At 48.7% G+C, this 26,866-nt stretch overlaps 4 protein-coding genes across 10 annotated transcripts; 1 reads left to right on the top strand and 3 right to left on the bottom strand.

Moving 5' to 3' along the window:
- Positions 1 to 4,680, top strand: atad1b (ATPase family AAA domain containing 1b). Its single transcript, XM_005948491.3, has 10 exons — positions 1 to 191; positions 1,404 to 1,595; positions 1,677 to 1,775; positions 1,913 to 2,033; positions 2,158 to 2,358; positions 2,459 to 2,565; positions 2,692 to 2,781; positions 2,858 to 2,908; positions 3,323 to 3,453; positions 3,542 to 4,680. Exons 2-10 carry the CDS (start codon positions 1,422 to 1,424, stop codon positions 3,660 to 3,662), a joined length of 1,095 nt encoding a protein of 364 aa, XP_005948553.1. The 5' UTR covers positions 1 to 191; positions 1,404 to 1,421; the 3' UTR covers positions 3,663 to 4,680.
- A 566-nt stretch (positions 4,681 to 5,246) lies between these two features.
- On the bottom strand, positions 5,247 to 9,043 carry minpp1b (multiple inositol-polyphosphate phosphatase 1b). 2 transcript variants are annotated; one of them, XM_042214608.1, is made up of 7 exons: positions 8,314 to 9,043; positions 7,924 to 8,115; positions 7,646 to 7,846; positions 7,375 to 7,496; positions 6,984 to 7,114; positions 6,628 to 6,761; positions 5,247 to 6,248 (listed from the first exon to the last, which is right to left on the bottom strand). In XM_042214608.1, the coding sequence occupies exons 1-7, from the start codon at positions 8,855 to 8,857 to the stop codon at positions 5,995 to 5,997; spliced, it is 1,578 nt and encodes a 525-aa protein (XP_042070542.1). In that variant the 5' UTR covers positions 8,858 to 9,043; the 3' UTR covers positions 5,247 to 5,994. The 2 variants fall into 2 exon arrangements, with proteins under 2 accessions (XP_042070542.1, XP_005948552.3); XM_005948490.3 differs by having other exon boundaries at positions 7,375 to 7,472; positions 8,314 to 9,041.
- Positions 9,044 to 14,991: 5,948 nt separating this feature from the next.
- On the bottom strand, positions 14,992 to 16,393 carry LOC102293842 (leukocyte cell-derived chemotaxin-2). Its single transcript, XM_005948489.2, has 4 exons — positions 16,294 to 16,393; positions 15,613 to 15,724; positions 15,377 to 15,528; positions 14,992 to 15,289 (listed from the first exon to the last, which is right to left on the bottom strand). The coding sequence occupies exons 1-4, from the start codon at positions 16,316 to 16,318 to the stop codon at positions 15,123 to 15,125; spliced, it is 456 nt and encodes a 151-aa protein (XP_005948551.1). The 5' UTR covers positions 16,319 to 16,393; the 3' UTR covers positions 14,992 to 15,122.
- An 861-nt stretch (positions 16,394 to 17,254) lies between these two features.
- bbs1 (Bardet-Biedl syndrome 1) lies at positions 17,255 to 25,697 on the bottom strand. 6 transcript variants are annotated; one of them, XM_042214620.1, is made up of 7 exons: positions 25,415 to 25,697; positions 24,335 to 24,735; positions 22,830 to 23,012; positions 19,694 to 19,825; positions 19,331 to 19,437; positions 18,514 to 18,634; positions 17,255 to 18,420 (listed from the first exon to the last, which is right to left on the bottom strand). In XM_042214620.1, exons 1-7 carry the CDS (start codon positions 25,569 to 25,571, stop codon positions 17,590 to 17,592), a joined length of 1,932 nt encoding a protein of 643 aa, XP_042070554.1. In that variant the 5' UTR covers positions 25,572 to 25,697; the 3' UTR covers positions 17,255 to 17,589. The 6 variants fall into 6 exon arrangements, with proteins under 6 accessions (XP_042070554.1, XP_005948545.1, XP_005948546.1 ...); XM_005948483.3 differs by having other exon boundaries at positions 24,335 to 24,757; positions 25,415 to 25,551; XM_005948484.2 differs by lacking the exon at positions 25,415 to 25,697 and adding an exon at positions 25,326 to 25,412 and having other exon boundaries at positions 24,335 to 24,757.
- Positions 25,698 to 26,866: the final 1,169 nt, after the last annotated feature.

The following is a 26,866-nucleotide window of genomic DNA, read 5'->3' as shown; positions in this document are numbered from 1 at the left end:
TTCCCCCTGTGGGACAATTAAAGGATTATTCTATTCTATTTTATTCTATTCTAGGTCACTACGTGTTTCGATTTTGCCTGCAGGGGGCGCAGCAGAGTCCTGAGTTAAATAAAACGTAGAAGACGACGAGAATCCACATCCGGCTGTCACTGCCGTGCCGCAAAGGAAGAGCCAAAGGAATATCTGGACAGGTGAGCGTGATTCTACCTGACAGATGAGCCAGTTCCGCCCGGCTCCTCTGCTACAGGTGCCGGTGCTGCCGGTGCTCTTCGACGGAGACTCGCGTGTCTTTATCCGCTCGGAACCGCTCCGCGAGGCCCTGCAGCTTCGAAGGTCAAGCTAATGCTAAAGCTAGTCCTTTCGGTTTTACCGTGTGAGCACCGCGGGGTCCAGACTGTGTCCGGTTTTTAAAGATAAGTTGGAAGTTCCGGACCGTCAGGTGTTTGTTTTCCAGAGCAGCAGGTCTGACTCTGAGCTCAGGTGTAGACGATTATAACTCACGTATGAATATATATGACCTGAGGTCAGCTTTCAGCCTCGCGCTGAGAGAAGGATGAACTGTGTTCAACCTCAGCTAAACCGCATCACCTGTACGTCAGCGATGCTGTTAGTTATAGCTTATTTTCCCATAAAGTCCACTACAGAATAGCTGTTGTCATGCGCAGTTATGCCTCCGTTTGCAACCACGTGATTGAAACCATACGAAGGATAAAAGAGCTTTGTTGTCCCACAGGGACGTTTGTCCTGGACAAACAGTCCAGCAACATGAGCAAAAATACAGTGCTGTCATACAACTCTGGCAAACATTCATGTGCACCGCCATCTTTAAACTGGTTTGCAGCTGCTTGCTCTGTAACCTCTGCGGAAAAACCAGACAGACCTCCTCATAAACCATTGTAGCTGTCAGAAACCAAGACGTGACCTGATGTAACAACGTTCACATTTCATCATTGATTAAGAGAATTGTATTTCTGAGCCGCCAGACTCTGAAAAATGGCTGATTTCCAGGACCTTTAATCAGGGTCGATCACCAGGCTGAAAATCCAGCAGTTTTCAGTTTAACTACTCACAGAGTCAGCGGGAGAAGATGATCCAGCCGGCAGTGACGGTCCCTGCACTGAAACCTCAGCCCTGAGCATTTATTCCACCTGAGTGATGGGAGGCCACATCCACCAGACTCCATTTCAAATTTGGGCTGTTTAGCATTTCTGTAACATTCTTTCCTCAAACATCACATCATGACTGAAGGTCAGCAGCTGTTTGGACCAAACCCCCTTTAAAAACCTGCCACTTTAAGCTCCTCCTGCTCCTCCTCAGAGAAACCCCGTTAGTTCAGGAGGTCTTTGTGTTCACCTGGCGCTCAGGTGTCATACCTGCTGATGACTTCTTCGTTTGTGTGGCAGGAGCTGCTGAGCGCGACGATGGTGCTGAGGGAGGTCCCGGCCGAGAACATCGCCCGTCCTCTGGGCAGGAACGAGGTCATCGGCCTCCTTTTCCGCCTCACCATATTCGGCGCTGTCACCTACTTCACCATCAAGTGGATGGTGGATGCCATTGACCCCACTAGGAAGCAGAAGGTGGAGGCTCAGAAACAGGTAAGAGCAAGCGAGCAGCTGCATGTTTGATCTTCACAGGTGGCTCGGTCTCTGATTGGTTCCTGGTTTGGTGTCTTTCAGGCCGAGAAGCTGATGCGTCAGATTGGCGTTAAAAACGTGAAGCTGTCAGAGTACGAGATGAGCATCGCCGCTCACCTGGTGGACCCGCTGAGCATGCAGGTAACGCCTCGTGTTGTTAAACTGAAGCTGTTAGAAACTCCTAAAAGCTTGCCCGCCGACGGCGGCGCCACGAGGAAACGGGAAGCGCGTGTGGTTTCTGTACCTGCATGTCACATACACCTTCTCCCTGCATGCAGATCACCTGGAGGGACATCGCAGGTCTGGACGAGGTCATCACCGAGTTAAAGGAGACGGTCATCCTACCTGTTCAGAAGAGACACCTGTTCCTGGGATCCAGGCTGCTGCAGCCCCCCAAAGGTCAGAGGTCATTCACCTGCGTCCTGTTTTAGAGTCGTCAATAAAGCTTTATACAGAAGGGAGCAAGGAAGGAAAGGAAATAAGAAAACGTGAAGGTAAAATCTGAACATGGTCTTGGTAACAGGCGTACTGCTGTACGGACCTCCGGGATGTGGGAAAACACTGATCGCTAAGGCAACGGCAAAAGAGGCGGGGTTTCGTTTCATCAACCTGCAGCCGAGCACACTGACGGACAAATGGTACGGAGAGTCCCAGAAACTCGCTGCTGCTGTGTTCTCATTGGCTGTCAAACTGCAGCCAGCGATCATCTTCATCGACGAGATAGGTGACGAACACACACACACACACACACACAGTGAAAGCTGAGCCAGAGAATAGAAAAAGTAGAAACGAGAGTAAAGACCTTGCCGCCCGCGTGTTTGCAGACTCGTTCCTGCGGAGCCGCTCCAGCTCGGATCATGAAGCCACCGCCATGATGAAGGCCCAGTTCATGAGTCTGTGGGACGGACTGGACACGGACCACCACTGCCAGGTATGCACACCTGTCTGTCACATGACCTCAGCGGTGACGGGGTGTTTCCTTTTAGTAAAGATGTTTCCACATGTTTGTGTCACAATGACCTGAGGAGGGCGGGGCCACTGTGCGTGTCTGTGTCAGGTGGTCATTATGGGCGCCACCAATCGCCCCCAGGACCTGGACTCTGCCATCCTGCGGAGGATGCCCACCAGGTTCCACATCAACCAGCCTGTACGTGACTTTCAAAATAAAAGCCTCAGAAGTCTTAAAAGCAGGGGGCGTGCTGATGGTGTGTTTGTCCCCGCAGAGCATGAGGCAGCGCGAGCAGATCCTCGGGCTGATCCTGGAGAACGAGAGGGTGAGCGCACGAGTCACGTGACCTTGTCATCATTCTGCAGCGCTTTACGACAGTCCTTCTTCTTTTACTCGTTTAATGGACGTCAGCACAGGAAATGAGAGAAAAGGAAAAGAACAAACACACAAAACAAGTTTGGCAAAGGGAAGACATGTAGGGGAAAGGAAGCAAGGAAATGATGGAAGGAAGGAGGATGGGGTTGTAGGAAATGGACTGGAAATGGGGAAGGACACAAAAGGATGGAATAAGGAAGGTAGGAACAAAGGAAAGGAGGAAAGGGAAAAACGGATAAAGATTGAAGGAAGGTTGGCAAGGAGGGGGAGAAGGAAGGAAACGAGGAAGGAAAAGAAGCCGATGGGAAGGAGGGCGGGTCGACGGACTCGAGCTCGCAGCGATCGATCTGTTTTTTCTTCACAGGTAGACTCATCGATTAGCCTCAGCGACATCGCCAAGGAAACAGAGGGTTTCTCAGGAAGTGACCTCAGAGAGATGTGTCGTGATGCGGCGCTGCTGTGTGTCCGCGACTTCGTCCACGCTGAGAACGACAGGTGGGCGTCCAGGTGTTTCTGTTGAGGTGATCAATAACAGTGACGGTTCGCTCAGGTGAGGTTTCAGTGTCGGGTTTCTCTCTCGCAGCCTTCCAGATGACATCATCCGCCCGATCCATCAGGACGACCTGCGGCGCGCCATTGTCAAGATGAGGAAGTCCAAGACCGCGGGTGGAGCCGGCGCCCTGCTGCACGCCGCTCTGGACTGAACACTCCTGGATCACACGATGACCTCAGCTCAGCCTGCAGCCGCCGCCCCCTCACGCTGACGTGCCACTGCTTCCTGCTTGTCCTTCAGTCAGCTGATTGGCTGACGGTGGCGGGCTCTCTTTTTTTTTTTTTAAGAATCCTGAAATCCAAAATAAAAGCTGTTTGTCAGAGCTCGCTGTCACGCGTTCGCGCCGCCGGCTCCCAAGCTTCCCCCTTTATAAAACGCTCTCATCCCGGCGCCTGAAGCTGCTGACATCACGGACACACGCGGCGGCCATCAGGCCTCGTCGTGACAAAACGTCTGACGCCAAACGGCAGGAATAGCGTCTGACTATGGAGGGAGGGATGAGATGGCGGCGAGGCACGTTAAGTTTTTCAGGCATATGACAGCGTTCTGCGTCTCCTCGCCGTTTGTTTGGCTGTGAAATCGTGAGGAAAGATGGCGGTTGGGTTCAAACAAGCCGTTGCAGCGAGGCGTTTAAACTCGACGCCTGTCACACAGAGGGCCTCTACAGGAGCTTTTATTGTGAAAATCCTCCCAAACACAGAGTATAAGAAACCCACCAATAATCAATCCGATGAACAATAAGTTTACAGGTGTGAAGCACAAACGGCGAGCTTCAGCCGCTTAAACACGATTCAAGCTGCTTTGATGAAATGACGTCGTTATTGAAACTTTGACTCTGAAACACGACGCGGACGCTTTGATCCGTTTACAGTGCAAATAAACAAACGTGGCGCTGATGGCGTTTCAGGGGAACGCTTCTCTTTTCATCAAGTGTACTTTATTTGTAGTTTGTTTGTTTTTTTTATTTTTAGTTTTTAAGCTGAGCTGGTTTCTGTTAATCCTCAGAGCTCGCAGTCGTAACAGAAACAGGAAGGCGTCAGATTTTCACATTAAAAGACCGATGAACTTCCTGGTAACACTGAATCATCGTTTCATCAGACGCAGGATCTTTTACTCAGTGTGTTGTTGCCTGTTTAAGTTATCATGTAATAAAGTGGCCAAAACAACAACATGTGACTTTTTCATTCATGCGGTTCTGAGGAAAAATGTTATGAAGTCTATTTCTTTATTTTATCAAAAATAAATTTGTCAAACATTAAAGTGTAGTTACGATGGAGGAGTTTCTTTAAATGTTAAATAATAAAGCTTTTTATTGAAAAAATAAATGACCCAAGTTGTAACTGCAGAAGCCACGCTTCGAAAAAAGGAAAACTTTATGGACGACAACAGATCCGCTGAATTTTGTACGTTTGCAATAAAACCATTAAAGCCGCTGTTACCAAGAGACGACGTTTGAACAGCTCGGACATCAGGACACGATTCTCACGTCAACAGTTCAAAGCTCTCCTTTGTAATCTGAACAATTTGTTTTCATTGATAATTTCACATAAAATTACACAAAGTGAATTTTTAGAGGAACATTTGAAAATAAAGAATTTGTTTTGAGTAATAAAGAAGTAAAACAGTTTTCTACAGTTTCTTTGGTTCGAGCTGCTGTTTGGAAGTGTAACAGTGAACTTTGACTTTAAATAAGACACTTTGTTCTGTTTTGATGGTGAAATTTTTTTATTAAAGCTTTAAATGAAAAACCTTTGGATGAAGATTCAGAAAATAAATTTTAAAAAAAAAACTATCCAAAAAGTTTTTGGCACAAAGTTGAAACATTTTTCACCCTGAACAAATCAAAGATTAAAATAAATAAAGTCAAAATGATTCAGATCTCAGCCCGACACCCTGACCTGGACTCACAATTTTTAAAAGACTTTTATTGTGAAAATCCTGGTAGAAAGAAAATCAACCACCGAAAAAATAAATTAAAGCTGAAGCTTCTCTGGCATAACTGAGACTAAAGGTGGAGGCAGGGGAAGGAGGGCACCCGCCCTCCGTCACGTTTACCTGCAGTTTAACCTTCACACTTCCTGCTGACCCGAGAACATCAAAGCACATTTCACGTTTAACTTTTACCCAGAAACACTCAGACCTCAGGCCCCTGAAAACCTCAGGCTCGTTTACACTTCTGTACAAACAGAGGAGCCGCCCCCTGCTGGTCATTGGAAGGACTGCAGGCGGACGGAACCGTGTCCATCGTTTATCTACAGTCTGTGTCAGACGCCCTAAGTCCGACTTTGAGCGAACGAAAGGAAGGAGCTGGCCAATCAGAGCTCAGGTCCAGACATCTTCATGAGTTACATGACGTCTTTCTCCTGCTTCAAACGTCTGAACTGGGAAAAATTCTAGTGCGTGACTGGACGCTTGTTGTCAGGGGGTGGGGCTCCATGCCCCCAGGTTAGCAGGTGTGTTAGGCTTACCGTCCTCTGTCCCTCTCAGAGCTCCGTGTTGGGCGCTCGGCCCACCGCCCTCCCCTCGCACTCTCTATGGAAGTCGCAGCCGTCCAGCAAGTGGCGGTACGTTGCCCGGACGTCACGGTACAGCGGCGCATCCTCCGCCTCCAGCCCGGGGAATCGAACTGGCGACTCATTGACAAGTAGCTGCAGCCGTGGGCCTCGCTGGCAGTCGTACAACACGAACAGCAGGTTGGCGGCGTATGGCACGATGAGACTAGTCCGGAAACGGCGACCTGCAAGACGCCATAGGGAGACTTCCTGTTAGAGCGAGACTCATGAAACAGCAGATCGTGGCTGTGACAATGATGTCACGATGATGTCATGATGATGTCACGCTGGTCCTCCAGAATGTTCTGTAGTCTGAACATCTTGTTTTAAATTTAAGGACTTTACGAGTGAACGTTTGGGAACGCTGTTTGGGAACATTTGGGACTTTAATGTGACATGAATACATTCATATTTCTGGAGAATCACGTCTCAGGACATACAAGTGCAGTTCCTGGAGGACTGAGGATGACAACGACGGCGTTTTTGTGTGTTGTGTCAATAAAAACAAGAAAAACTTGTTCTGCTCTCTGATTGGATGCTATGTTAAGAGGTGGCGCTTCTTACCATGCTGTGAGTCGTAGTTGGTGGCAGTGGGTGGAGTCTGGTCCTTATAGAGTCCCAGCAGAGAGAGGAGGGGGAGGAGCGTCTCAGCATGACCCACCAAGATGGAGGCGGGCTCTGGGGACGCATCAGTGGACCTGACGGAGAAACGATCGGATCAATCAGTGATCGATCAAACCAAACGATTGGTGACGGCAATCGGAGCTCAGAAACGAGCACAGCCGCTCGGGAGCCATGTTGAAGCGGCTTTGGGTGGTTTTTACGAAGCATCACCTAAATGAGCTTCGCTAGTTGAAAACCACCTTCAGAGCTGAAAAACACGCCAACAAACAAACAACGATCACAGGGGCCCCGCCCACCTGCGAGGACGACCGGCTCTGTCCAGCGTCCTGAAGACGTGATGGAAGAGCGGGCAGCTGGACAGGCTGTTGATCTCGTGGCCGTGCGAGCGCTTCCAGTACTGCTTCAAGTCCGACTTGTACTCCAACACCTGCAGACGGCGAGTGGGGAGAGGGAACCCACGGACCAATCAGAGAGCCGTAAACACTTATGAGCCATTTGATCGCTTTACCATCGACAACCTGACCTGAGAGCCATCTGCAGCATCACTAATCAATAATGGATTGCATTTATATGCGCTTTACAGTGCCACTATTCACTCCCTCTCACATTCACACACTGGTGGAGGCAGAGGTCCTCTCAGCTGTCTTACTGATCCCGGATCAGCCCCGGAATAACGCGGAACGTTACCTTTGCGTCGCTCTCGTCAAACAGGAAGCACCACGGCGAGTGCACGTTTTTGATGGAGAGCTCGTACGAGCACAAGAAGAACGCCGCCTCCAGCAGATCTACAGGAGGCACAGAGGGACAATCTTCACACAAAAAACACCGCCCCCTGTGGGACAGGAAGTCCACAGAGTGGCATATGGAGAAATTTTAAAAAGCTTAACTGCATCATGGGAGATGTAGTGTGTGTGTGTGTGTGTGTGTGTGTGTGTGTGTGTGTGTGGGCATAAGAGACCTGGTGTGAGTCGGTGGTGAGGAAGGCCCAGCCTGTCGGCCATCCTCCTCCTCACTCCCTCCATCTCCTCGCCATGTTTGAACTTCTCCACCTCCAGCAGCGCCGTGCGGTTGTTCTCCACGCCCTCCACATAACCACGGCAACGGTCAAAGAAACGCATCAACTCATCGTCCACCTCGTGGCTGTACTCCGGCTCGCCATCTGCCCAAACACAAAGGTCAGAGGTCAGGCTCAAGGACTCACGTTATCGAGAAGGCCTCTGGGGTGGTGAGACTCACCGTGGCGTCCCCAGCGGCGCTGCAGCCCCTCCTGAAACGCCTCCACGCTGCTCACGCAGCGATGCTTCGAGCTGGTCAGGAAGCGCACCCTCCTCTTCCTCACACTCTCCTCGGACAGCAGAGATGGGAACACAGACACCAGGCGGCTCGCCAGCTGACGCAGGTCATCCCGGCCCTTCATCACCAGCTGACCTGAGGAGCATCAGCATCATCATCATCATTATCAGGGTCGGTCATACGCTCTGAGGTCACATGGTCCCCCTCACGCATTAACAGTACACGATTAGGGTGATGTATTCAAGTATTTATTTAGGCATTTAAGTATTCGAGTATTTATTCATGTTAATATATTCATGTATACATGTTCTGTACTAACGGTCGCGGGCTCACCGTCCATGTCCTCGGTGTACCACGCCTCCCAGCGGTTCCGGATCTCCTGCAGCCAGCTCTCAGATCCGCCGGAGGCCCTGGAAGCTTCGGTCCGAACCAGCTCGCTCAGTTTCCGGATCCTGCGGATGTTCTTAAGGGTCGGGTAGCGGCTGCCGTGTCGGATGACGGCGGTGAGGTGGACCGGGGAGCATTGCTCGGCCGGGGGCGGTCTCAGGACCGAAGGGTCCGCGGACAGAGGGTCCCGCAGCAGGTGCGGGTTCACCTCCTCGTACCGGGTCTTGGTGCCGAAGTACCCGGCGATGTGCGGGATGTCCGGGACCGACAGGGAGGCGAGGGACAGGCGGGGCACGAGCAGACCCAGACTGGCCAGCAGCACACCTCCAGCGGGGTGAAACACGGAGAACATGTCGGTGGGGACCGGAGAACTGAGCCGGGGAGACAGACGGGGTCCACCTGCTTCCGCCTTTCTTGCTTTGTTGATGTTCCGGGTTTGTGTGACCTTTAACCTCCTGTTTTTCCGGTGTGCGGGCCGACCAAAAAGCATCCGCGAGGTTTAAAATTCAACATTTTTCGTTAAACTTCAACTTCGATGAAAAGTTGAGTTATGTAAAAAAAAAACTGCCGGAACTAATTTAGTGGTTAAAAGAAGAAGAAGAAAAAGGCTTTACCCTCTGAAGCTTCAAATTCAACACATCAATATAGAGAGCACAATACAGCTTCCGCTTAACGGAAGCCATAATAAAAGCCCTAACCGGTTTGTCTCTTTCAAAGTAAAAGCTTCAATGACAACAGGAAATGCATTTGACTCAAAATCGACATGAACTTTTTTTTTTAACTAATAAAATAATAATAAAACAATTTAAAGAATCAGAATTTGTAGCTGATGAAGTTATGGAAATAGTTATTTTTCTGTATGGACACACTGATGTCATGTCTCCTTGTTCTTAAATCAGGGGTCATTTTAAATGGCGGGCCACAGACATCCCGCTTGTGGGCCGGACCAGTAAAACTTCCTGTCACTGTAAATTAGTTAAATATTTAACTGTTTTTCTGCATGTTGAAGAAAAAGCTGCTGTGACAGAGAAGGAAATCTGACAGCACGACAGCCGGTGTCCTGCAGGTTTTAGATCTCACCCTGGGTCAGCACACCTGAATCACATGATTAGTTCATTACAAGGCCTCTGGAGAACTTCAGGACAAGAACTTTATTTAAACAATTTTGAGTCAGAGTTTTGATAAAAGTCTTATTTTGATGGATTTATTACTTTAGTAGTGAGAACACACATGAAGTTTAAGGACAAGTTGGAAGCCTTTTGTCCTCCACGATGGAAAATCAATGAAAACAAAAAACTTTATCCAGCTGCTAAGTTCATAAACTCTGCTCTCAGCTTAGCTCAGTGTCCTGTGTCACTGAAATGAAGAGAGATCTTGCTTGTTTTACGTTTTCACTCGTGTGAACGCTGCTCAGATACACACCTGTCCTGTGGGGAGAACACAGGTGGGGTTTAAAGCTTTAACAGACTCCTACACCTGTTTTCCTCCACAACAGTGACAGGAATCCTCAGTGACCACACCGACTGAGGCCTCATCCACATCGCTCCTCTCCCCTGATGATAACAAATGTGGTTTTCAGTTACAGACATCACTAAGTAGAAACACAATATAATTTCATGTTGTGTAAATGAAATGTACCATGTGGCTGTACGCTTGTGTGCTCTGATCATCGCATCGACTTACCTGAGCTCCGTGTTTCCATTCAGGGCTCTGCAACGCTCAGCACAGAGGAGCTGTTGTTGTTGAACCTTATTTGAGTCATAACATCGAAACGTTGCCAGGCAGGGAAAATGGTGACGGGGGACCAGCAGTGTTCTGCTGCCCTTCATATTTCCAATCACACGGCGAACCGTTTCCAGAATCATCACATGACACGGTCGGTAACCGAGCCTTCAAACATCACCACACGCGTCGTCAATAAAGCCTCGATTCCCGGATTATTCGAAACGCTTCGAAGCCTCGGCACAGAAGGTCATCGCTAATAACTGTGTGGTGGGCCGTACGTGGCCCGCGGGCCGTAAATTTGACACCGCTGGTTTAGAGCCTTTATTGGACTGCTCAGGTACCCCTAAAGATCATCAACATCAGAACGTGTTTGTTGTGAGTATTCAGGCCATCACAGTTGAACCATTCCAGCATTACCAGTAATCCCAGTCAGACTGGTCAGCAGGTATACTGGGAGTGTTCTGAGTGCACGGCGGCACAGACTGGACTCATGCTGTGGAGAAAGAAGCAGCAGGTTCAGCTTCCTGCTGAATCCTGCAGCTCTGCACACCACCTGGTCTGACGGACACAAAGCAGCACAAACTCCACCTGGATGAACAGGAAGCAGGGAGTTTAATGTTCCTGCTGTTTGAACAGTATGATGGGATGTCTATCTCAGATGGCCCCGCCCCTCCCTGAGCCTGGTTCTGCTGGAGGTTCTTCCTGTAAAAAGGGAGTTTTTCCTTCCCACTGTTGCCAAAGTGCTGCTCATAGGGGGTCATCTGGTTGATGGGGTTTTCTCTGTTTTTGTGATTTGGTGCTACATTAATAAAAATGAATTGAAGTGAAGGGTAGCTATCACTGGGTCCCCGTGTGTAACTGACAGTGATGGAATAACAGCGTTACTAACGGCCTTCCCATGTTTATATTAACATATTAACATTAACACCGCAAGGTCAAAGTTCTGTTTTATGTTACATGAATACATCTTTGTTTGAGTTTTCTTTGCTTCACAGAGCTTGTTCTGCTGAAACTGCCCTTCACAGAGTGTGTGAGTGATACGGATAACTACCACCGTTTGAGCAGATGACATTCAACTAAACCCCAAGTTGTTTCTCAGCTGCAGATCCCAAACAGGTGCTTAAACTCAATAAAAAGTTGGATGGTTGACAACTTTCTCCAACCTAACAACATCAGGAACCTGAGGTCCTGTAATCGTGGACGGACACTAAGAGACAAAACATTTACCACAGACTCTGGAAATCTGTCCCGCTGAGCCTGAGATCTGTGAACTCAGCGGTCTCTTTCAAGAAACAAACAAACAAACAACGTTTGATTAACCTTTTTTAACGCTTTGGTATTTTGTTGTGAAGCACTTTGTGATTGTTATCTTGAAAGGTGCTACATAAATGTAGCCACACAGTACACAATTACTGGGGTTCTGTCAGGATCCCGGGGCAGTCATGGACTGGTGATATTATTGTATTTTTGGTGTTGCTGCTGCTCTTCTCCATGCTTGTAGATGTGAGTGTGTGTCTGTATGGGTGCAGGTGTGTATGAACACTGGTTTACAGGCGCCTTCAGGCCTGGTGGGTGTGGCCCTGCTAGGGGACTGGCCACACCCAAAGCTACACACCTGCCGCTGATCAGGGCTACATAGGAGAGTCTTGGAGCTCCCACCGGCGCGGGATCATTTCGTGAGACTTCCCGTCAGTTCTCCAGCTGGTCTGTTTGTGTGAGCCTACCTGTGTCGTTGAGGGTACTAACAGCTGCCTCTGTTTTTCCCAGGAGGATTGCTGGAACTAGAGGTCAGCAGACACACGAGCACAAACACTGGGAGAAGACACGGAGTGGAAGTCGGGAGCACACAGGGATGTATTATTGTGTGTACAGTTTTCACTGTAAATAAAGAGCACTGTTTGCACCGCAGAGTACCGCGACTGGGTCCTCCTTTCCCCACATCCCCACGGTCTACCATGCCAAACCGTGACAGGTTCTTAATGTGCAGTTTTTATTGTCAATGACGACAGCAGCCACATGGACTTGTACTGAATGCAGACAATGGCCGCCCGCGCTGCACATGCAGGTCCTTTGCATCACCCATTTCAGAAATACATCATCTTGTTAAAATACTGACTTGTTACCACTGCATTACAATTATACCAATATGTTTCAGCGACTTATGTGCATATTTAACAATTCCTTACCAACAATTTAACTTCTTCACAATGATCCCGTTCCACATCCACACATCAACGTAAACAGGAAGTCCCAAGATGCGTTTCTTGCTAAGTTTTAAGTGTGGTCAAAAAAGGCACTGAAAAATCATGAAGAGGGAGGGCTTACCAACATTTGGTCCATTTATACTGAATGGATACGTAAATATTATAAATCTTCCTTCTGGCTCTATTATACTGTTGCTAATGGTGACGTTTCTGTTGCTCAGTATGCTACACCTCTTTGTTTTGAACTGTAGCTGCTTGAGTACATGTGAGGGAAATGAGTGTGTGTTCAGATGGTTTGGACATTTGAATCTTCTAAATAGAAGAAAGTAGTTAAACCTTCACTCAAAAAGCATCTCTAGACCCAGCAGTCTTAGCTAATTATAGGCCAATCTCCAACCTTCCTTTATATCAAACATCCTTGAAAGAGTAGTTGTCAAACAGCTAACAGATCATCTGCAGAGGTTTATTTGAAGAGTTTCAGTCAGGTTTCAGAGCTCAGCACAGAAACAGCTTTAGTGAAGGTTACAAATGATCTTCTTATGGCCTCTGACAGTGGACTCATCTCTGTGCTTGTCCTGCTAGACCTCAGTGCAGCGTTCGATACTGTCGACCATAATATCCTATTAGAGCGATTAGAACATGCTGTAGGTATTACAGGTACTGCGCTGCAGTGGTTTGTATCATATCTATCTAATAGACTCCAGTTTGTGCATGTAAATGGAGAGTCCTCTTCACACACTGAGGTTAATTATGGAGTTCCACAGGGTTCAGTGCTAGGACCAATTCTGTTTACATTATACATGCTTCCCTTAGGCAGCATCATTAGAAGACATAGCATACATTTACACTGCTAATCAGCTATGTACCACCACCTAACCAGATTCTTACTCTGGATGGCATTACCTTGGCCTCCAGTAACACTGTGAGGAACCTTGGAGTCATTTTTGACCAGGACATGTCCTTCAACGCACATATTAAACAAATATGTAAGACTGCTTTCTTCCATTTGTGCAACATCTCTAAAGTTAGAAATATCCTGTCTCAGAGTGACGCTGAAAAACTAGTTCATGCATTTATTACTTCCAGGCTGGACGACTGTAATTCATTATTATCAGGATGTCCTAAAAACTCCCTGAAAAGCCTTCAGCTGATCCAAAATGCTGCAGCAAGAGTCCTGACAGGGACTAGAAAGAGAGAGCAGATTTCTCCTGTTTTGGCTTCCTGTTAAATCCAGAATTCAAAATCCTGCTCCTCACATACAAGGTCTTAAATAATCAGGCCCCATCTTATCTTAATGACCTTGTAGTACCATATCACCCTATTAGAGCACTTCGCTCTCGCTCTGCAGGCCTACTTGTTGTTCCTAGAGTATTTAAAAGTAGAATGGGAGGCAGAGCCTTCAGTTTTCAGGCCCCTCTTCTGTGGAACCAGCTTCCAGTTTGGATTCAGGAGACAGACACTATCTCTACTTTCAAGATCAGGCTTCAAACTTTCCTTTTTGCTAAAGCATATAGTTAGGGCTGGACCAGGTGACCCTGAATCCTCCCTTAGTTATGCTGCAATAGACGTAGGCTGCTGGGGGATTCCCATGATGCACTGGGTGTTTCTTCTTCACTCACTATGTGTTAACAGACCTCTCTGCATTGAATCATATCTGTTATTAACCTCTGTCTCTCTTCCACAGCATGTCTTTATCCTGTCTTCCTTCTCTCACCCCAACCAATCACAGCAGATGGCCCCGCCCCTCCCTGAGCCTGGTTCTGCTGGAGGTTTCTTCCTGTTAAAAGGGAGTTTTTCCTTCCCACTGTCGCCAAAGTGCTTGCTCATAGGGGGTCATATGATTGTTGGGTTTTTCTCTGTATGTATTATTGTAGGGTCTCGCATAAAAGAAAAATCAACAACATCAACATGTGGACAACACGGCGCCAGCTGCACGGGCCCAAGGCTGGAGACGAACAACAACTCCCTGATAACAACTGTGTGATGACTATTCTTCCCGTCCCATGCCAGGCCACCTGGGTTGGCTAGCAGACTGTTTACTTAGCCTGATAGGGCGGAGGACACTGTCTCAGGTGAACTATGGACACGCACACACTTACACTGATAAGCACTCACACATCCCCCCTCCCCTTCCAATGCCTTCGATGCTTGTTGCCTCCTGGGAACACGAGGCGGGTCTGGGCCGCGCTGGAGAGTCGGCACAGTGGCAGGATGGCTGCTGTGTTGCCTGGGATTACTCCTCATCCCCTACCCAACCCTGTTGCTGGTCACGTGCTCCATAATGTTGTGCTGTGAACATTTATGTGCTTTTTTGTGCAGAGGAGTTTTTTTGTTTCCTGTCCTCATGCTGTCCTCCTGTAGCCCAGCATGAGCAGAGGTCTCTTTTTTTCCTCTTGTACTTTCCCATTGTAGTGTACATTTCAGTGGTTTTTCTGTAATGCAGCCGTTCTCTGACTTGTATCCCCATGTGATGTCTGTGTTGTGTGTGTAAGGTCGGGGGGCGGGTTCATTCCACTGCAGGGCAACATGCATGTGGCGAATAAACTTTGAACTTGAACTTAAGCTGAAGCTAGCAGTTAGAGCCACCTGTGTCAACATCCACCTGCCAGTCAAAGTGGCCACGCCCCTAATAATGACTGACTTATAACTATAGCTGTTACGAAGCAGCATGTATACAACAGACACTAAAGAAATAAACGGTTTTCAAAGTGTTTTATTGTAACCCATCAGAATCCTTTTATATGGATGAGGAGCTAAAGTTTTCCACCAACATTCAGAGAAAAGCCTCTTTGGTAATGAAGGTTGTCGACGGTGTTTGAAGGTGGATCAGAAGTATGGCGTGGGGTCGCGCTTGTCGCACATCTGGACGTGGATGTGTGAGGTGATTCCCGGATAAACGCTCTGCATGGGCAGCATGGTGCCGATCCTCTGCCCCTTCCTCACCGTTCCTGAGGTTCGGTCCGGCCTCACGTAGAACAGCTTGAAACAAAGACCTGCAGGATGCAAACGCAACGCCTCGATCAGTGAATCAGTACCAGGATCAGTAACTCTGTTAGTGCTGGCTGCGCGTGATGACCTACCCTGTCCTGACAGGTTGATGCCCTCGTTGATGGCTGCCTTACTGGGGTCGGTGTAGACGGTCAGTTTCCCTTTAAGAGTCACGTCAAACGGAGCGTAGACAGCGGCGCCGTCGCTGCACTTGATGTCCAGCCCTTGGTGGAGTCTGGTCCCCCTGTAACCAGCAGACATCCAGCTGTGAGCAGCTGTGCCACATTGTCCACACCAGCCTTACAACAAAAACGTGATCTCTGAGTACCGTCCGGCTCCGTACTGTCCCTGTCCCCATCTGTCCGACGTCCTCCGGCTGTTGCTCGGGTTACTGCTGCACAGCTGACCGAACTTAACGCCGTCACACACCCACAAAACAGCTGGACACACACAGATTTAGACTTTTATGGACACAGCCTTGGGTTTTATTACAAACCTTGTCAATAAATTAAGTTACAAAGTGGATTTGGTCTTCTAGAAACAACTTCATGTTTAAAAATGATCTTTGAATTGTTAAACGTGCTGAGAGAATAACAGCGTGACTCGGGTGATCAGCTGATTAGGTGTAAACACTGATAACACCTGACTGATCAAAGATAAACAACATCACCTGGTTACAACATCGGTTCATCTGTTCATATATTCTTTCTTTAAAAGGTGAACATTTTGTTCTGTTTTTAAATAAGTGTATTTAAAAACATGCAAATCAAGCTTTTACCCCAAAATTTACATTGTTACACTGCAGGGACTGAATCTGTCCCTGTGTGGTTGGTGAGCCCATGTATGGAGGTCCCCATAATGTCACAAAGGTCAGTTTACATTTAAATTTTGTCCTTCTGTGTCATCCACAGTGAACTTTCACATGCTACATGCTGTTCTCAGAAATAATACGAGTTCAAAGAATGGCAGCTTTAAGCTGTGACGGTTTAATCTTTGAAAGTTTCCTCACCCAGTAAAACGAGGAGGCGCCTCATCTTCAGCTGCGACCCTCAGGCTGAGCGCCTGCTCGTCGTCTCGCAGACTTTAAAGGCTGAAAACAAACAAACACTTTCAGGAGTTTTCGTTATTTCGCCACAGCAGAGAAAACGGCAATGATGAAACTCAGTGTTTGTATTTGTGTTGCATCAGTCGCTGTGCAGACCAACGATCCAGCTCTCTGCAGTCAGCAGCTCCGGCTCAGATCACTGTTATACTATAATAATATTGTAATATTCAGCCTGCCTGACGGCCTGCTTGTGCCTCATCAATCATACAGATTCAGGATTTCATTGTGACATTAAGCTGACGCTCCTCACAGTGTGAAAACTAACATAAAATGACGATCATGTAATACAAGATCTATACATGAATGATACAATGACGTGACGAATTATAACGTTTACGTGCTGTCAGTGAGTCTGTGACTGTTTTCACTGGTTTTCTCACTTTTGTCTTCAGCCGTTGTTCCTAGAAAACATTCTGATTGCTTACACTGATGTGTTTTCCAAGTTCATCACCTGAATGTGACAAACTGAGCAGGACCACGAAACGTGAAACCTTGGAAACGTGTGACCTTTGACCCCTCAGACAGCAGCTGTCCAAACAGAGTGAAAATGAGTTAAAATCATCCGAGTGTCAGTTCTGATGGGTCCGAAGGCTCGGCCGCAGTGACCATCGCGCATGCGGGGTCCTCGAGTCCACAGGTCAGCGGTTAATCTGAGTGTTTGAGTTGGCCTCTGTCGTTCCCTGACGTGACCTCGTCTCCACAGCACAGACTGAGTGAACGAACTCAGAGGTCAGGACTACACCAGAGTCTGTGCTGAAGCGCCCTGATGTTCTCTGAGCTTCAGCTGTTTCTGTTACAGTGAAGAAAACTCATCTGGAGTCTAAACCAACACAAACGTTAAAATCTCTGAAGGAAAACACACCTCACACTCTGACCCTTTATTTTATTCTCCATTAAAACTGTTTCTATACAAACTTTACAAACGTGACAATCACAACACATGGAAACACACACACACGCACACACCTCACACACACACACGATGTCCTGGTCACACGGGGCAGAGACGGGCTGACGAGTTTCGTGGTCACGTGACAAAGGTTGGCGTTTCTGAATCTCATAAATTTGCGTCATTAGCGTAAACGTGTGAAAGTCTTTCTGGATTAAACGATGAAAACAAACGAAGAATGAAAAACTGGGAAACGTAGCGACGACCTCACATCTGCACGTCCAGCCTGGATGACGAGTGCTGTTGTGCGGTCAGTTGAGCGTCAGCCCCTCGCTCACGGGCATGTTGATGTGGGCGGTGAGCAGCGGCGAGCTCCTCCCCTCGTGCAGGACGAACACCTTGATGACGTCAGAGATGCCCTTGTCGCTGGTGCACTCGACGAAGGTCTCCACGGGGTAGATGAGCCCGGGCACGAGCAGTGGGATCCTCATGTAGGGGTTCCTCATCCGGTACAGGCTCTCGTCATACAGGAAGCTGATGGCGAGGTTCGTGACGGGCCGGCACGCCGCCGTGTTCTGGACATTCAGGGTCAGTTTGAAGGACGGGCCCAGACCCTGCACCACGGCGTTCATCTTCAGCGGCTCAGCGAGGCTGGCGGACATCGGCGTCAGGCTGGACTCCAGCGCTTTGACGTAGGCTTTGGCGGCGGCCAGCCGCAGGCGGCTCAGGTCCATCTGGAAAGCGCGGTGCATGGCCAGGCCGCTCTCCCGCTCTCTCAGCGTCTGGTCCACGTACAGCTTCGTCTTCTTGGGCACGTTGAGGCGAACGCTTTGGGCCAGTGGTGGGCCGGGGGCGCTGTCTCTGTCATCGAACGTCGCTGTCCTCTTCAGGATCTTCACCATCAGACCGCCACCCTTGGTGGTCATGATGAGGGTCCCGTCCTCGCGGCCGTAGCGGCCGAAGCAGATGCTGGTGACCACATCGGGGGTCTTGATGGTGCTCAGCAGGTTCTTGTCCCGGTACAGCTGCACCTCACAGTTGGCCAAACCCACCAGAACCGCCTGGAAGCCCCTGGTAGGGAGGTCCATGGAGGCCATGGTGACGATGGGCGCGGCGAGCACAGTCTTCCAAAGCTTCTTCCCCTGAACATCAAACACAAACATGGTTTATCGCGACCGCCCCCCCCTCCCAAGTTCTGAGATTCACAAACATGTGGCTGCAGGGGCGGGGCTTACCTTCTGTGTGAAGCCCTGCAGGGTCTCGTCAGTGCAGCCGACCACCACGTTCTTCCCGACTCTCACCAGGCCGACGGCGTGAGACGACAGCTCGATGCAGTACTTGGGTTTGTCCGCCTCCCTGAAGGACGCACAAACGAGGAAACGTGTGTCAGGGTCAGGGAGCTTGTTGTCCACACACCGACAGAGTGGCGAGCAGTCCAACATCAACACAGCAGCGCGACCACAAAGTCGTTATTACTGGACCGTAAGATGTTAAAGAATATTCTCGAGTATCTGCTGCAGCTTCATCACCGCTGAAGGAAAAAGGAAACACTGAGCTACGCTCGTCTGGCCCTGAAACTCGGAGCTCTGTAGGTGTGTCTCTGCTCACTGATGATGTCGCAGTGGAATCAAGTTTAAACTGCACTTTGGAACATGAAAATGGAAGATAAGTGTTTTTCAGAGGACGAGAGCGAGGGATAGAGCTTCCTGCCCTGCACAGGGACGTGACGTCGGCCCTGTCACACCGGCCTCTGCTCCACGAACGTTTCACAGACAGCTGTGCTTCATTCTGCTCTATTGACCAGCGTGGGTCAGATGTTCGGACAGGTTGGTCAGGACTTTCACCCAGCAGATCGGGTTCCTGTCCCGAGGGGTTCCCGTATTTGTTTTTAGACTCATATTTACGTTCTGTTTGTTCGGGTTCATGAAATGATCGGGCCTTTTGCTAAAAGGTTAACGATGTGCTTCCACTTCTATCTGGAGATGTTAGCATCAGCCCACTCCTCCCATTTTACAGCCTTTATTGTGAAAGGAATCTACAGGTGTGCCTCACCTGCGCAGGATGTAGATGTTGCCGTTGCGACACACCGCCGTGATGCGAAACTCCACGTCGAATTGACCCGTCACATCCATGATGGTGGGGACGGCGGGCAGCGTCATCTTCAACACAAGGGTTCAGTTAAAAAGTGACCTTTGTTTTCTTTATGTTTGCTCTCAGGTAAACACGGAGACGACCGGTGTTCGGGACGGGGGTTACTTTGCAGGACGTCTCAGAAATGTGTCTAAATCTTTCAGTGAGTGCATCTGATAGCGGCCCACTGCTGATCCCTGTGGCGCTCCACAGGCTGGCCTCAGCTGCTTAAAAGTAAATACACAGATGCAGTCGGTCCCACAGTGGGCCGTGGAGCGACTTTACCTTGGAGAGGATGATGAAAGCTTCGGGGTCGAGAACGAAGACCTCGCCGCTCTCCGTCCCGATCACCAGGCAGCTCACGCCGTCCTCATCTGCCATGTTCTTCTTCAGAGTCCCGATGCAGGTGATGACCGTCTGAAAGAATGAGCCAATGGGAACATGAGCTGGGGACAGAAACTGAGAAACTGCTGTCTGTATATTTAGACCTTTGATGAGGCGCTGCTCCCTCCTTATGTTCATTTGTCTTTATGCTCCTGAGAACTTACAGACCAGATGATGAGCCATCTGTCAGAACTGCTTTATGTCTGCAACAGAGGCTGCATATGGAGTCCCACAGGGATAGCTTGTAGGTCCTCTTTGGTTTGACTTTTCTATGAAAAGGTGACTTAACCTGTCAGATGGTTGAAAACTAACCAAACTAACCTAAACTAGTCTAACTAAACTGTGAAATCTGATATTGTCACGAACTTTGAAACCTGACCTTCCACGAAACAGACTTACACTTTACGAAATGTAAAACATCACCTGCTGTAAAACCTGAGCATTTTGAAAAACGTATGTGATACATTAGATAACTACGAAGCACCAGCCCTCGGTCCACAGGCCCGGCCGATAGATCAGCAACTATTGGCCAATAAAGTTTTGCATTGTCAGTGAGAGAACGTCTCGCCATTCAAGATTCTTTCTTTGTGCCGTGCATGGTTATACAGGTGTAACACGCAGTGAAATGTGACCTGATACGCTCCTCGACTGTGCAAAGAGAGACAGACAGAACTTTATATACAGTGAATGAGTATATACAAGGAGGGCATTATGTGCAGCAAGTGGGTGAGTTATGTGCATTATATAAATAGGAATAAAATCAAATAAAACAATGTGGAAATTTACAGCTTGTGTACGTTGCGTGAGGAGGGTGTTAAAGTGTCTTGTGCTGTAGTGAGCAGCGTTCTGCTGTACGGATCACTCTCTGGAGAGCTTTTTGGTCCTTCACACAGCTGTTCCCGAACCACGATGTCATGTTCTGTGTGAGGATGCTCTCCACAGCGCCTGTATAGAAAATCCTGAGGATCTTTGGAGAGACCCTGAACTTCCTCAGTTGTCGTAGGTGATACAGGCGCTGCCTAGCCTTTTTGGTCTGGACCTGAATGTGGGCAGCCCATGTCAGGTCTGAGGAGATGTGGACACCAAGATACTTGAAGGACTGCACCCTCTCCACTGGAGCTCCATTGATGATAATGGGCTTGTAGTCTCTGTGCTGACCCCTTCTGAAGTCCACCACCAGCTCCTTGGTCTTGCTGACGTTCAGCTGGAGGTGGCTGTCCTGGCACCACGATGCCAGATTCTTCACTTCATCCATGTAGGCCGCCTCATCGTTGTTGGAGATGGCACCCAACACCACTGTGTCGTCAGCAAACTTACAATGGTGTTGGAGCCATGGGTGGCCACACAGTCTGAAGTGTAGAGGGAGTAGAGCAGTGGCGAGAGGACACATCCCTGAGGTGCTCCTGTGTTGATGGTGATGCTGTTGGAGAAGCACCTGCCCACCCTCACCACCTGAGTTCTGCCAGTGAGGAAGTCCAACACCCATGCACACAGACGGCTGTTAAGTCCCAGATCCCTCAGCTTTGTGAACAGTCTGCTGGGCACTTTTGTCAGTGGCGAGACCCGCGTTGTAGGTGGCGGTCTTGGTGTTCACTGCAGCGCGGATCGATCTGTCCACCCATGGTTTCTGGTTCAGGAATGTCACGACTGTCGCAGTGGGGATGATCTCATCCACTAGCATGTTTACGAAGCTTACTGCTACATCCGTAAACTCGTTGATGTCGACTGCGCATGCTCTGAACATGTCCCAGTCGACGTCGTTGAGCGCGTCCTGTAGCGTAGCTTCTGATTGGGGAGACCAGCATTTCACCTCCCTTGTAGCTACTTCATCCCTCCGAATGTGTTGTTTATACTCTGGGATGATGAGGAAGATGGCGTTGTGGTCAGACTTCCTAAAGGCCGGGTGTGAAACAGCCTTGTAGCCCTGCTTGTATGGCGTGTAGCAGTGGTCCAGTATCCTATCCCCCCTCGTCGGACACGTGATATGTTGGTGAAAGGTCGGCATGACTTGTCTGAGGTTCGCTTCATTAGGTCTCCTACTACAATGAGGGCTGAGCCCAGATCCCTGTTTTGAAAGGCACTCAGCACATCATGTAGTTCGGATAGAGCCATACCTGTGTCCACTTGGGGTGGGATGTAGACCACTGCAGCAATTACCGAGGTGAACTCACGGGGAAGGTAGAAATGGCGGCACTTAATGCTCAGGAATTAGGAATCAGGAATTCCAGATGTGGCGAGCAGCCGGTGGAGAGAGTAGAAATGCTCCTGGCATCACACCACTTTCTGTTTACCATGAAACACACTCCTCCACCTTTGTTTTGTTCGACTCTGCCGTTCTGTCTGCGCGGAGCACGAAGAATGAATCCGACGGAGTTACGGCACAGTCCGGCACGGTGGGGGTTAGCCATGTCTCCGTGAAGCACAGAATGTTGCAGTCCCTCATGTCACGTTGGAAGGTGACTCTTGCCCTCAGATCATCTAGTTTGTTCTCCAACGACTGTACATTAGCCAGCAAGATGCTGGGCAGTGGTGCGCGGTGCGCCTGCTGTCTCAGTCTGTTCCGAACGCCAGCGCATTTCCCCGGCGTTTCTTTGTTCGGCGCCTGGGGTGAGCGTCCTGTCCATTGTTGTTGGCCGCACCGCGTAGTATCTTGGTCGGCCATGATGGGTCTGGTTTAAAAGTGTCCAAGATCACCGATGTTGAGAAGGGAGCTACTGTCCAACTATAAAACTAGAAGTTCCTGGAATGTATAACAAGGTAATGAACAAGTAAACAGCTAAAAAGGTGCACAGTCTGTGCGGAGCGGTCAGAAGGCGTCTGGACGTGGCTGCGCCATCTTGTAAATCATTCTTTGATTTACATGATGACAGAGTGTTTTGGACTGTTGGTGATGAGGTACAGATTTATACAGTGAACCATCAACACAAACAGGAGCTGACATGTGAAACAGGTAGAAGAAGAAAACCACATGAATCATAAAGACAGATATAAAAGCACTGCGGTGATGTCATTGTGGACGATGCGACCTGGGAGTTACCTGGCGCTTGATCGGCTGGTGTTTGAGCAGTTCAACAAACTCGTCCATCTCGTGGGGCTCCAGAGACAGGAAGCTGAGCGAGCGGACCGACAGCGGCACATCGGCCTTCTTCCTGATGCTCTCCAACATCTCCTTCAGGGTCAGAGGGTTGATCTGCCCCTCCTTCACCTGCTGCCACACATCCTGACCAATCAAAGCGTAGCAGCACGTCACAGGTACATTCAGGTGTGTTTACAGTGAAAAGGACACGCTCACTGCTTTTAAATGGCATTAGGGTCAGTGTGGTGATTTCCGACTAACATCCACTGAACAGTAGCTGATATGGCTCCTCAACATAAGACAGCACATCATCAGGGCACAGTGACATCCTGTTCAGACTGATCTAAACGCTCTACCACTCCGGAGCCTGCATGACATCAGAAAAGAGGAGGATCCTCCAACTGTAATAATAATAATACATTTTATTTATAAAGCGCCTTTCAAGACACCCAAGGACACTTTGCAATAGGATAAAACACATAATGGAACAATGACACAATGAAGAACAATAAAAACAAAAGAACAAGATAAAATGAACAAACAGTGGATTCACAGTGAATATGCAGATTTGAACAGATGAACTTTGAGTTGGGATTTAAACTGGGGGGAGAGAACCAGTGTTTCTTATATCTGGGGGTAGAGAGCTCCACAGCCTGGGAGCAGAGCAGCTGAAAGCTCTGCTTCCAATGGTGCTGAGGCAGAAGGAAGCTGGATAGAAGGAGAAGATCGAAGTGAGCGGGTAGAAGAGATAGTGCTTAACAAGTCACAAAGGTAAGGAGGAGCGAGGTTATGAAGGGCCTTGAAGGTGAGCAGAAGAAGTTTGAATATTATCACAAGGAGCCAGTGAAGTTCCTGAAGGACAGGTGATGTGCTGGTAGGAGGGGATCTGGTGATAATGCGAGCAGCAGAGTTCTGAACCAGTTGAAGCTTATGGAGGGATTTTTGGGGGAGACCATGCAAAAGAGAATTGCAGTAGTCATATGGGAGGTAACGAGACTGTGGACAAGAATGGACGTAGACTGGGTGGAAAGTGAAGGACATGATCTCTTAATGTTACGTAGATGGAAGTAGGCAGAACAGGTGAGATTATTGATGTGAGATTTATAGGAAAGAGAACTGTCTAGGATGACACCAAGGCTCTTAACCTGAGGAGAAGGGAAAACTGTGGAGTCATCGATGGTGAGTGAGAAATGGTTCGCCTTCAAAAGGTTGGATTTGGTGCCAATAAGGAGGATCTCAGTTTTATCCTCCTTGAGCTTTAGAAGCTTTAGAGCTAACCCAGGATTTTAATTCGGATAGAATGGTCTGTGGTCATCTTCACATCTGCTACAGCCAAACAGAAGATGAAGTGCCTGGAGATTAACATAACTGGACCCCTGGTTCATTTAAGGACTGTTTGTCCTTAAATGAACCAGGGTCCCCATGATGTAGGTAATATAAGCACACACACTCGCACACAGACAGACCTGCTCCAGTGTGTTGATCTCCAGGCCAGGCAAGGTGAACTTGAAATATGGCCGCAGGTTCTTGTAGACATAGATGCAGGGTCCGGAGGCCACAGCGACAGCGGGGATGCGGGGCTCGTGCAGGTCCATGAAGAAGGCGACGAGGCCAGCGGGCAGGTCAAGCAGGGTGCTCTCGCTCATCAGCGCCGTGCCGCGGTACACCTTCAGCTTCATCCCCGACGACCCGGAGCCCAGATCCCCGACCACCAGCCGGTTCTCCCCGTCCCCGCTCAGGTCTGCCAGGTCCACGCAGGACGAGAAGGTGTAGATGCCAGCCACCGGGTCGTAGTGAGCGTCCAGCCACTTCCCTCCATCACCACTCGACTCAGCGGAGGACATCACAGCAGAAGGGGCAGGCGAAGCTTTATTCACACAGGAAGAGTCCTGAGCACAGACCGTAAAAACATGGAAACAGCTTTCTGGTCAGAAACCGCTGTATTCTATCTGAAAGCTACCAGGTGACGACAGTTGTAGCTGAGTGGCTCGTTTTGGTCACGCTGAATAAAAATGAAATGTGTTAGCACGGCCTCCTTCACTACATCCATGAACCTCCTCTGAGGTCTTCTTCGTCTCCTCCTGCCTGCAGCTCCATCTTCATCCACCTTTGGCCCATATAGCCACTCTCTATCAATACCTGAACCTCTGCTCCTTCCACCTGTCTCCCTTTCATTCAAACACCTTTCATACCTCCACCCTCCAGGCTCTCCTCCACTCGCTCCTTTCTCTCCCCACAGATCTGCTTTTTACTTCACTCCTGGTTTAATAACAGTTTGTGATGTGAGAGGGCGCTGTTACCTACACACACGTGCTGCTCTCTCGAGACGCAACGATATTTAATCGTTGTATGTTAGTCTCTATCAGTATCCTCTGCCTCCTGTCATGTGTATTATTAATTGACCCCTCTCAGCTCGCGTACCGTGTTTGATGGATCTGATTTCCAGAACTCTCTCACCTGTTAGAGGTGAATCGCCACACTATGGACCCAAAGAGTTAATCAATAGCGGCACTAAAAATAATTCCCCTCCTCCCGGGTTGTCTCACCGTTGTCAAGGCAACCGTGTCGCTTCGTCTTCGTCCTCCGCCCGTTTGCTTCTTTTCGCGGCGTTTCTTCGGTGGAGCCGCTGCAGCTTCGCCTCACGGAGTCACTTTGGTCCCGATAAAGAGGAGTAAATCCAACTGGATCCGCTGCAGTCAGCATCTAATCCCCAAATCCCCTTCAATCCTCCTGCCCGTTACCGACGCGACATGATGACGTCAATTTCATGCGGCGGTGTTTTTTTTTTTTTTTACTGAACAAGAATTCATACATAGAAGAAAATTCAGTCGAATAGAAGAGAAAATGAAATAAAGTTTATGTTACATTTTTTCTCAAAGGGCTGACAGCTATTCTTAATTTCAAATATGACGGTTGATTTCTTTAACCACACTTGTTCATTTGTTACTGGCTTCGATAACTTATTTCTATATTTCTGAAATATAGAAAACTCCAAACTCGACAATCACTAAACAAAACCAGCAACAACAAAAAGCAGCGTCGTGTGACTTTATTTGTTAAAAAGAAACACTATATTGATCTCGCGAGATTCTATATGAAGGCAAAAACGATTCTGTGACGTTGCTTCGTATACGTTCTCTGATTGGTCGTACTGTTCTAGTTTAAAAAGTAAACCGCGGAGAGGACAGCGCAGCAAGGCCGACAGGCAGTGATTGTTTCTCATGTTTGCAGTAGTAAATAGAGTGTGTGTGAAATAAAATATACGACACGTGAGTTCGAGTTTCATACAATATCGCTTTAATTCGTAATCCTGTCATTTAAAACGAAATTCCGCTTTGCTGAAGCCGTAAAAACGCGTAGATGAGATGGCTAATGCTAACAACAAAGCTAGCGGAGTGTAAAAACGGTCTTTGTTTACCTTTTGTTTGCTGTTGTTTCTTTGTGTTTGTTTGCTGTGATTGGTCAAAGATGTGATTTACTCTGAGCTGTGTTTGTGTGACTGTGGTGACCAGTTTTAGTCAGGCTGTTTACACTCCGGTAGCTTGTATTGGGGCAGTGCTGGAGTCAGGCCGAACTCCATTTTCATTTCTGGGAAATTAAAACTCGTTTGAATCTCAGTCGCACAGAAGCCGGCTGATCATGGGAGACATGTTTAAAGGCAGCACCTCATTTAGCTGGTAAAATCGGCGCAGATTAAAGCTCTATTAGGCGCTCAGCGGGCGTCTAGGCTGCCTGTGAGCTGTAGGTGAAACTCCCCGCGGGGAGACTGATAAAACGGTGGTTGATTGGACTGATGTGTTTGCAGAGAGAATGGATTCCAGTTTAGCTGGAAGGCCGGAGAGAGTGGGACCAGTGGAAGTGGGGGACATAAAGAAGGACCTGCTGGCTGAGTTTTCTGCCATGCCAACACAGGTAGGTCCACCACGGTCTGCCCTGACCTCGGACACAGTGTTGTCAACTCGTCAGTAAGGAAAATCGCTATTGGCTGTCCTAAAAAT

This window comes from Haplochromis burtoni, unplaced genomic scaffold (assembly GCF_018398535.1).
Source record: "Haplochromis burtoni strain Fernald_Lab_line unplaced genomic scaffold, NCSU_Asbu1 Contig_594, whole genome shotgun sequence".
Classification (NCBI taxonomy): domain Eukaryota; kingdom Metazoa; phylum Chordata; class Actinopteri; order Cichliformes; family Cichlidae; genus Haplochromis; species Haplochromis burtoni.
This window is presented reverse-complemented; position numbering and strand designations above follow the sequence as displayed.

Excerpts from the sequence above, each read along its gene's own strand:
- bbs1 (XM_042214620.1), bottom strand. The coding sequence starts at position 25,571 with ATGCTGACTGCAGCGGATCCAGTTGGATTTACTCCTCTTTATCGGGAC. Across the intron at positions 24,736-25,414 it reads ACACGGTTGCCTTGACAACG|CTTCGCCTGCCCCTTCTGCT; the intron begins GTGAGACAACCC and ends GTGTGAATAAAG. Across the intron at positions 18,421-18,513 it reads TGCAGGGCTTCACACAGAAG|GGGAAGAAGCTTTGGAAGAC; the intron begins GTAAGCCCCGCC and ends TTTGATGTTCAG.
- atad1b (XM_005948491.3), top strand. The coding sequence starts at position 1,422 with ATGGTGCTGAGGGAGGTCCCGGCCGAGAACATCGCCCGTCCTCTGGGC. Across the intron at positions 2,782-2,857 it reads GGTTCCACATCAACCAGCCT|AGCATGAGGCAGCGCGAGCA; the intron begins GTACGTGACTTT and ends TTGTCCCCGCAG. Across the intron at positions 2,909-3,322 it reads TGATCCTGGAGAACGAGAGG|GTAGACTCATCGATTAGCCT; the intron begins GTGAGCGCACGA and ends TTTTCTTCACAG.
- minpp1b (XM_042214608.1), bottom strand. The coding sequence starts at position 8,857 with ATGCTTTTTGGTCGGCCCGCACACCGGAAAAACAGGAGGTTAAAGGTC. Across the intron at positions 7,115-7,374 it reads TTGACGAGAGCGACGCAAAG|GTGTTGGAGTACAAGTCGGA; the intron begins GTAACGTTCCGC and ends CGCCGTCTGCAG. Across the intron at positions 6,249-6,627 it reads CAACTACGACTCACAGCATG|GTCGCCGTTTCCGGACTAGT; the intron begins GTAAGAAGCGCC and ends GGCGTCTTGCAG.
- LOC102293842 (XM_005948489.2), bottom strand. The coding sequence starts at position 16,318 with ATGAGGCGCCTCCTCGTTTTACTGG. Across the intron at positions 15,725-16,293 it reads GCGCCTCCTCGTTTTACTGG|CTGTTTTGTGGGTGTGTGAC; the intron begins GTGAGGAAACTT and ends GTGTGTGTCCAG. Across the intron at positions 15,290-15,376 it reads CATCAACCTGTCAGGACAGG|GTCTTTGTTTCAAGCTGTTC; the intron begins GTAGGTCATCAC and ends TGCATCCTGCAG.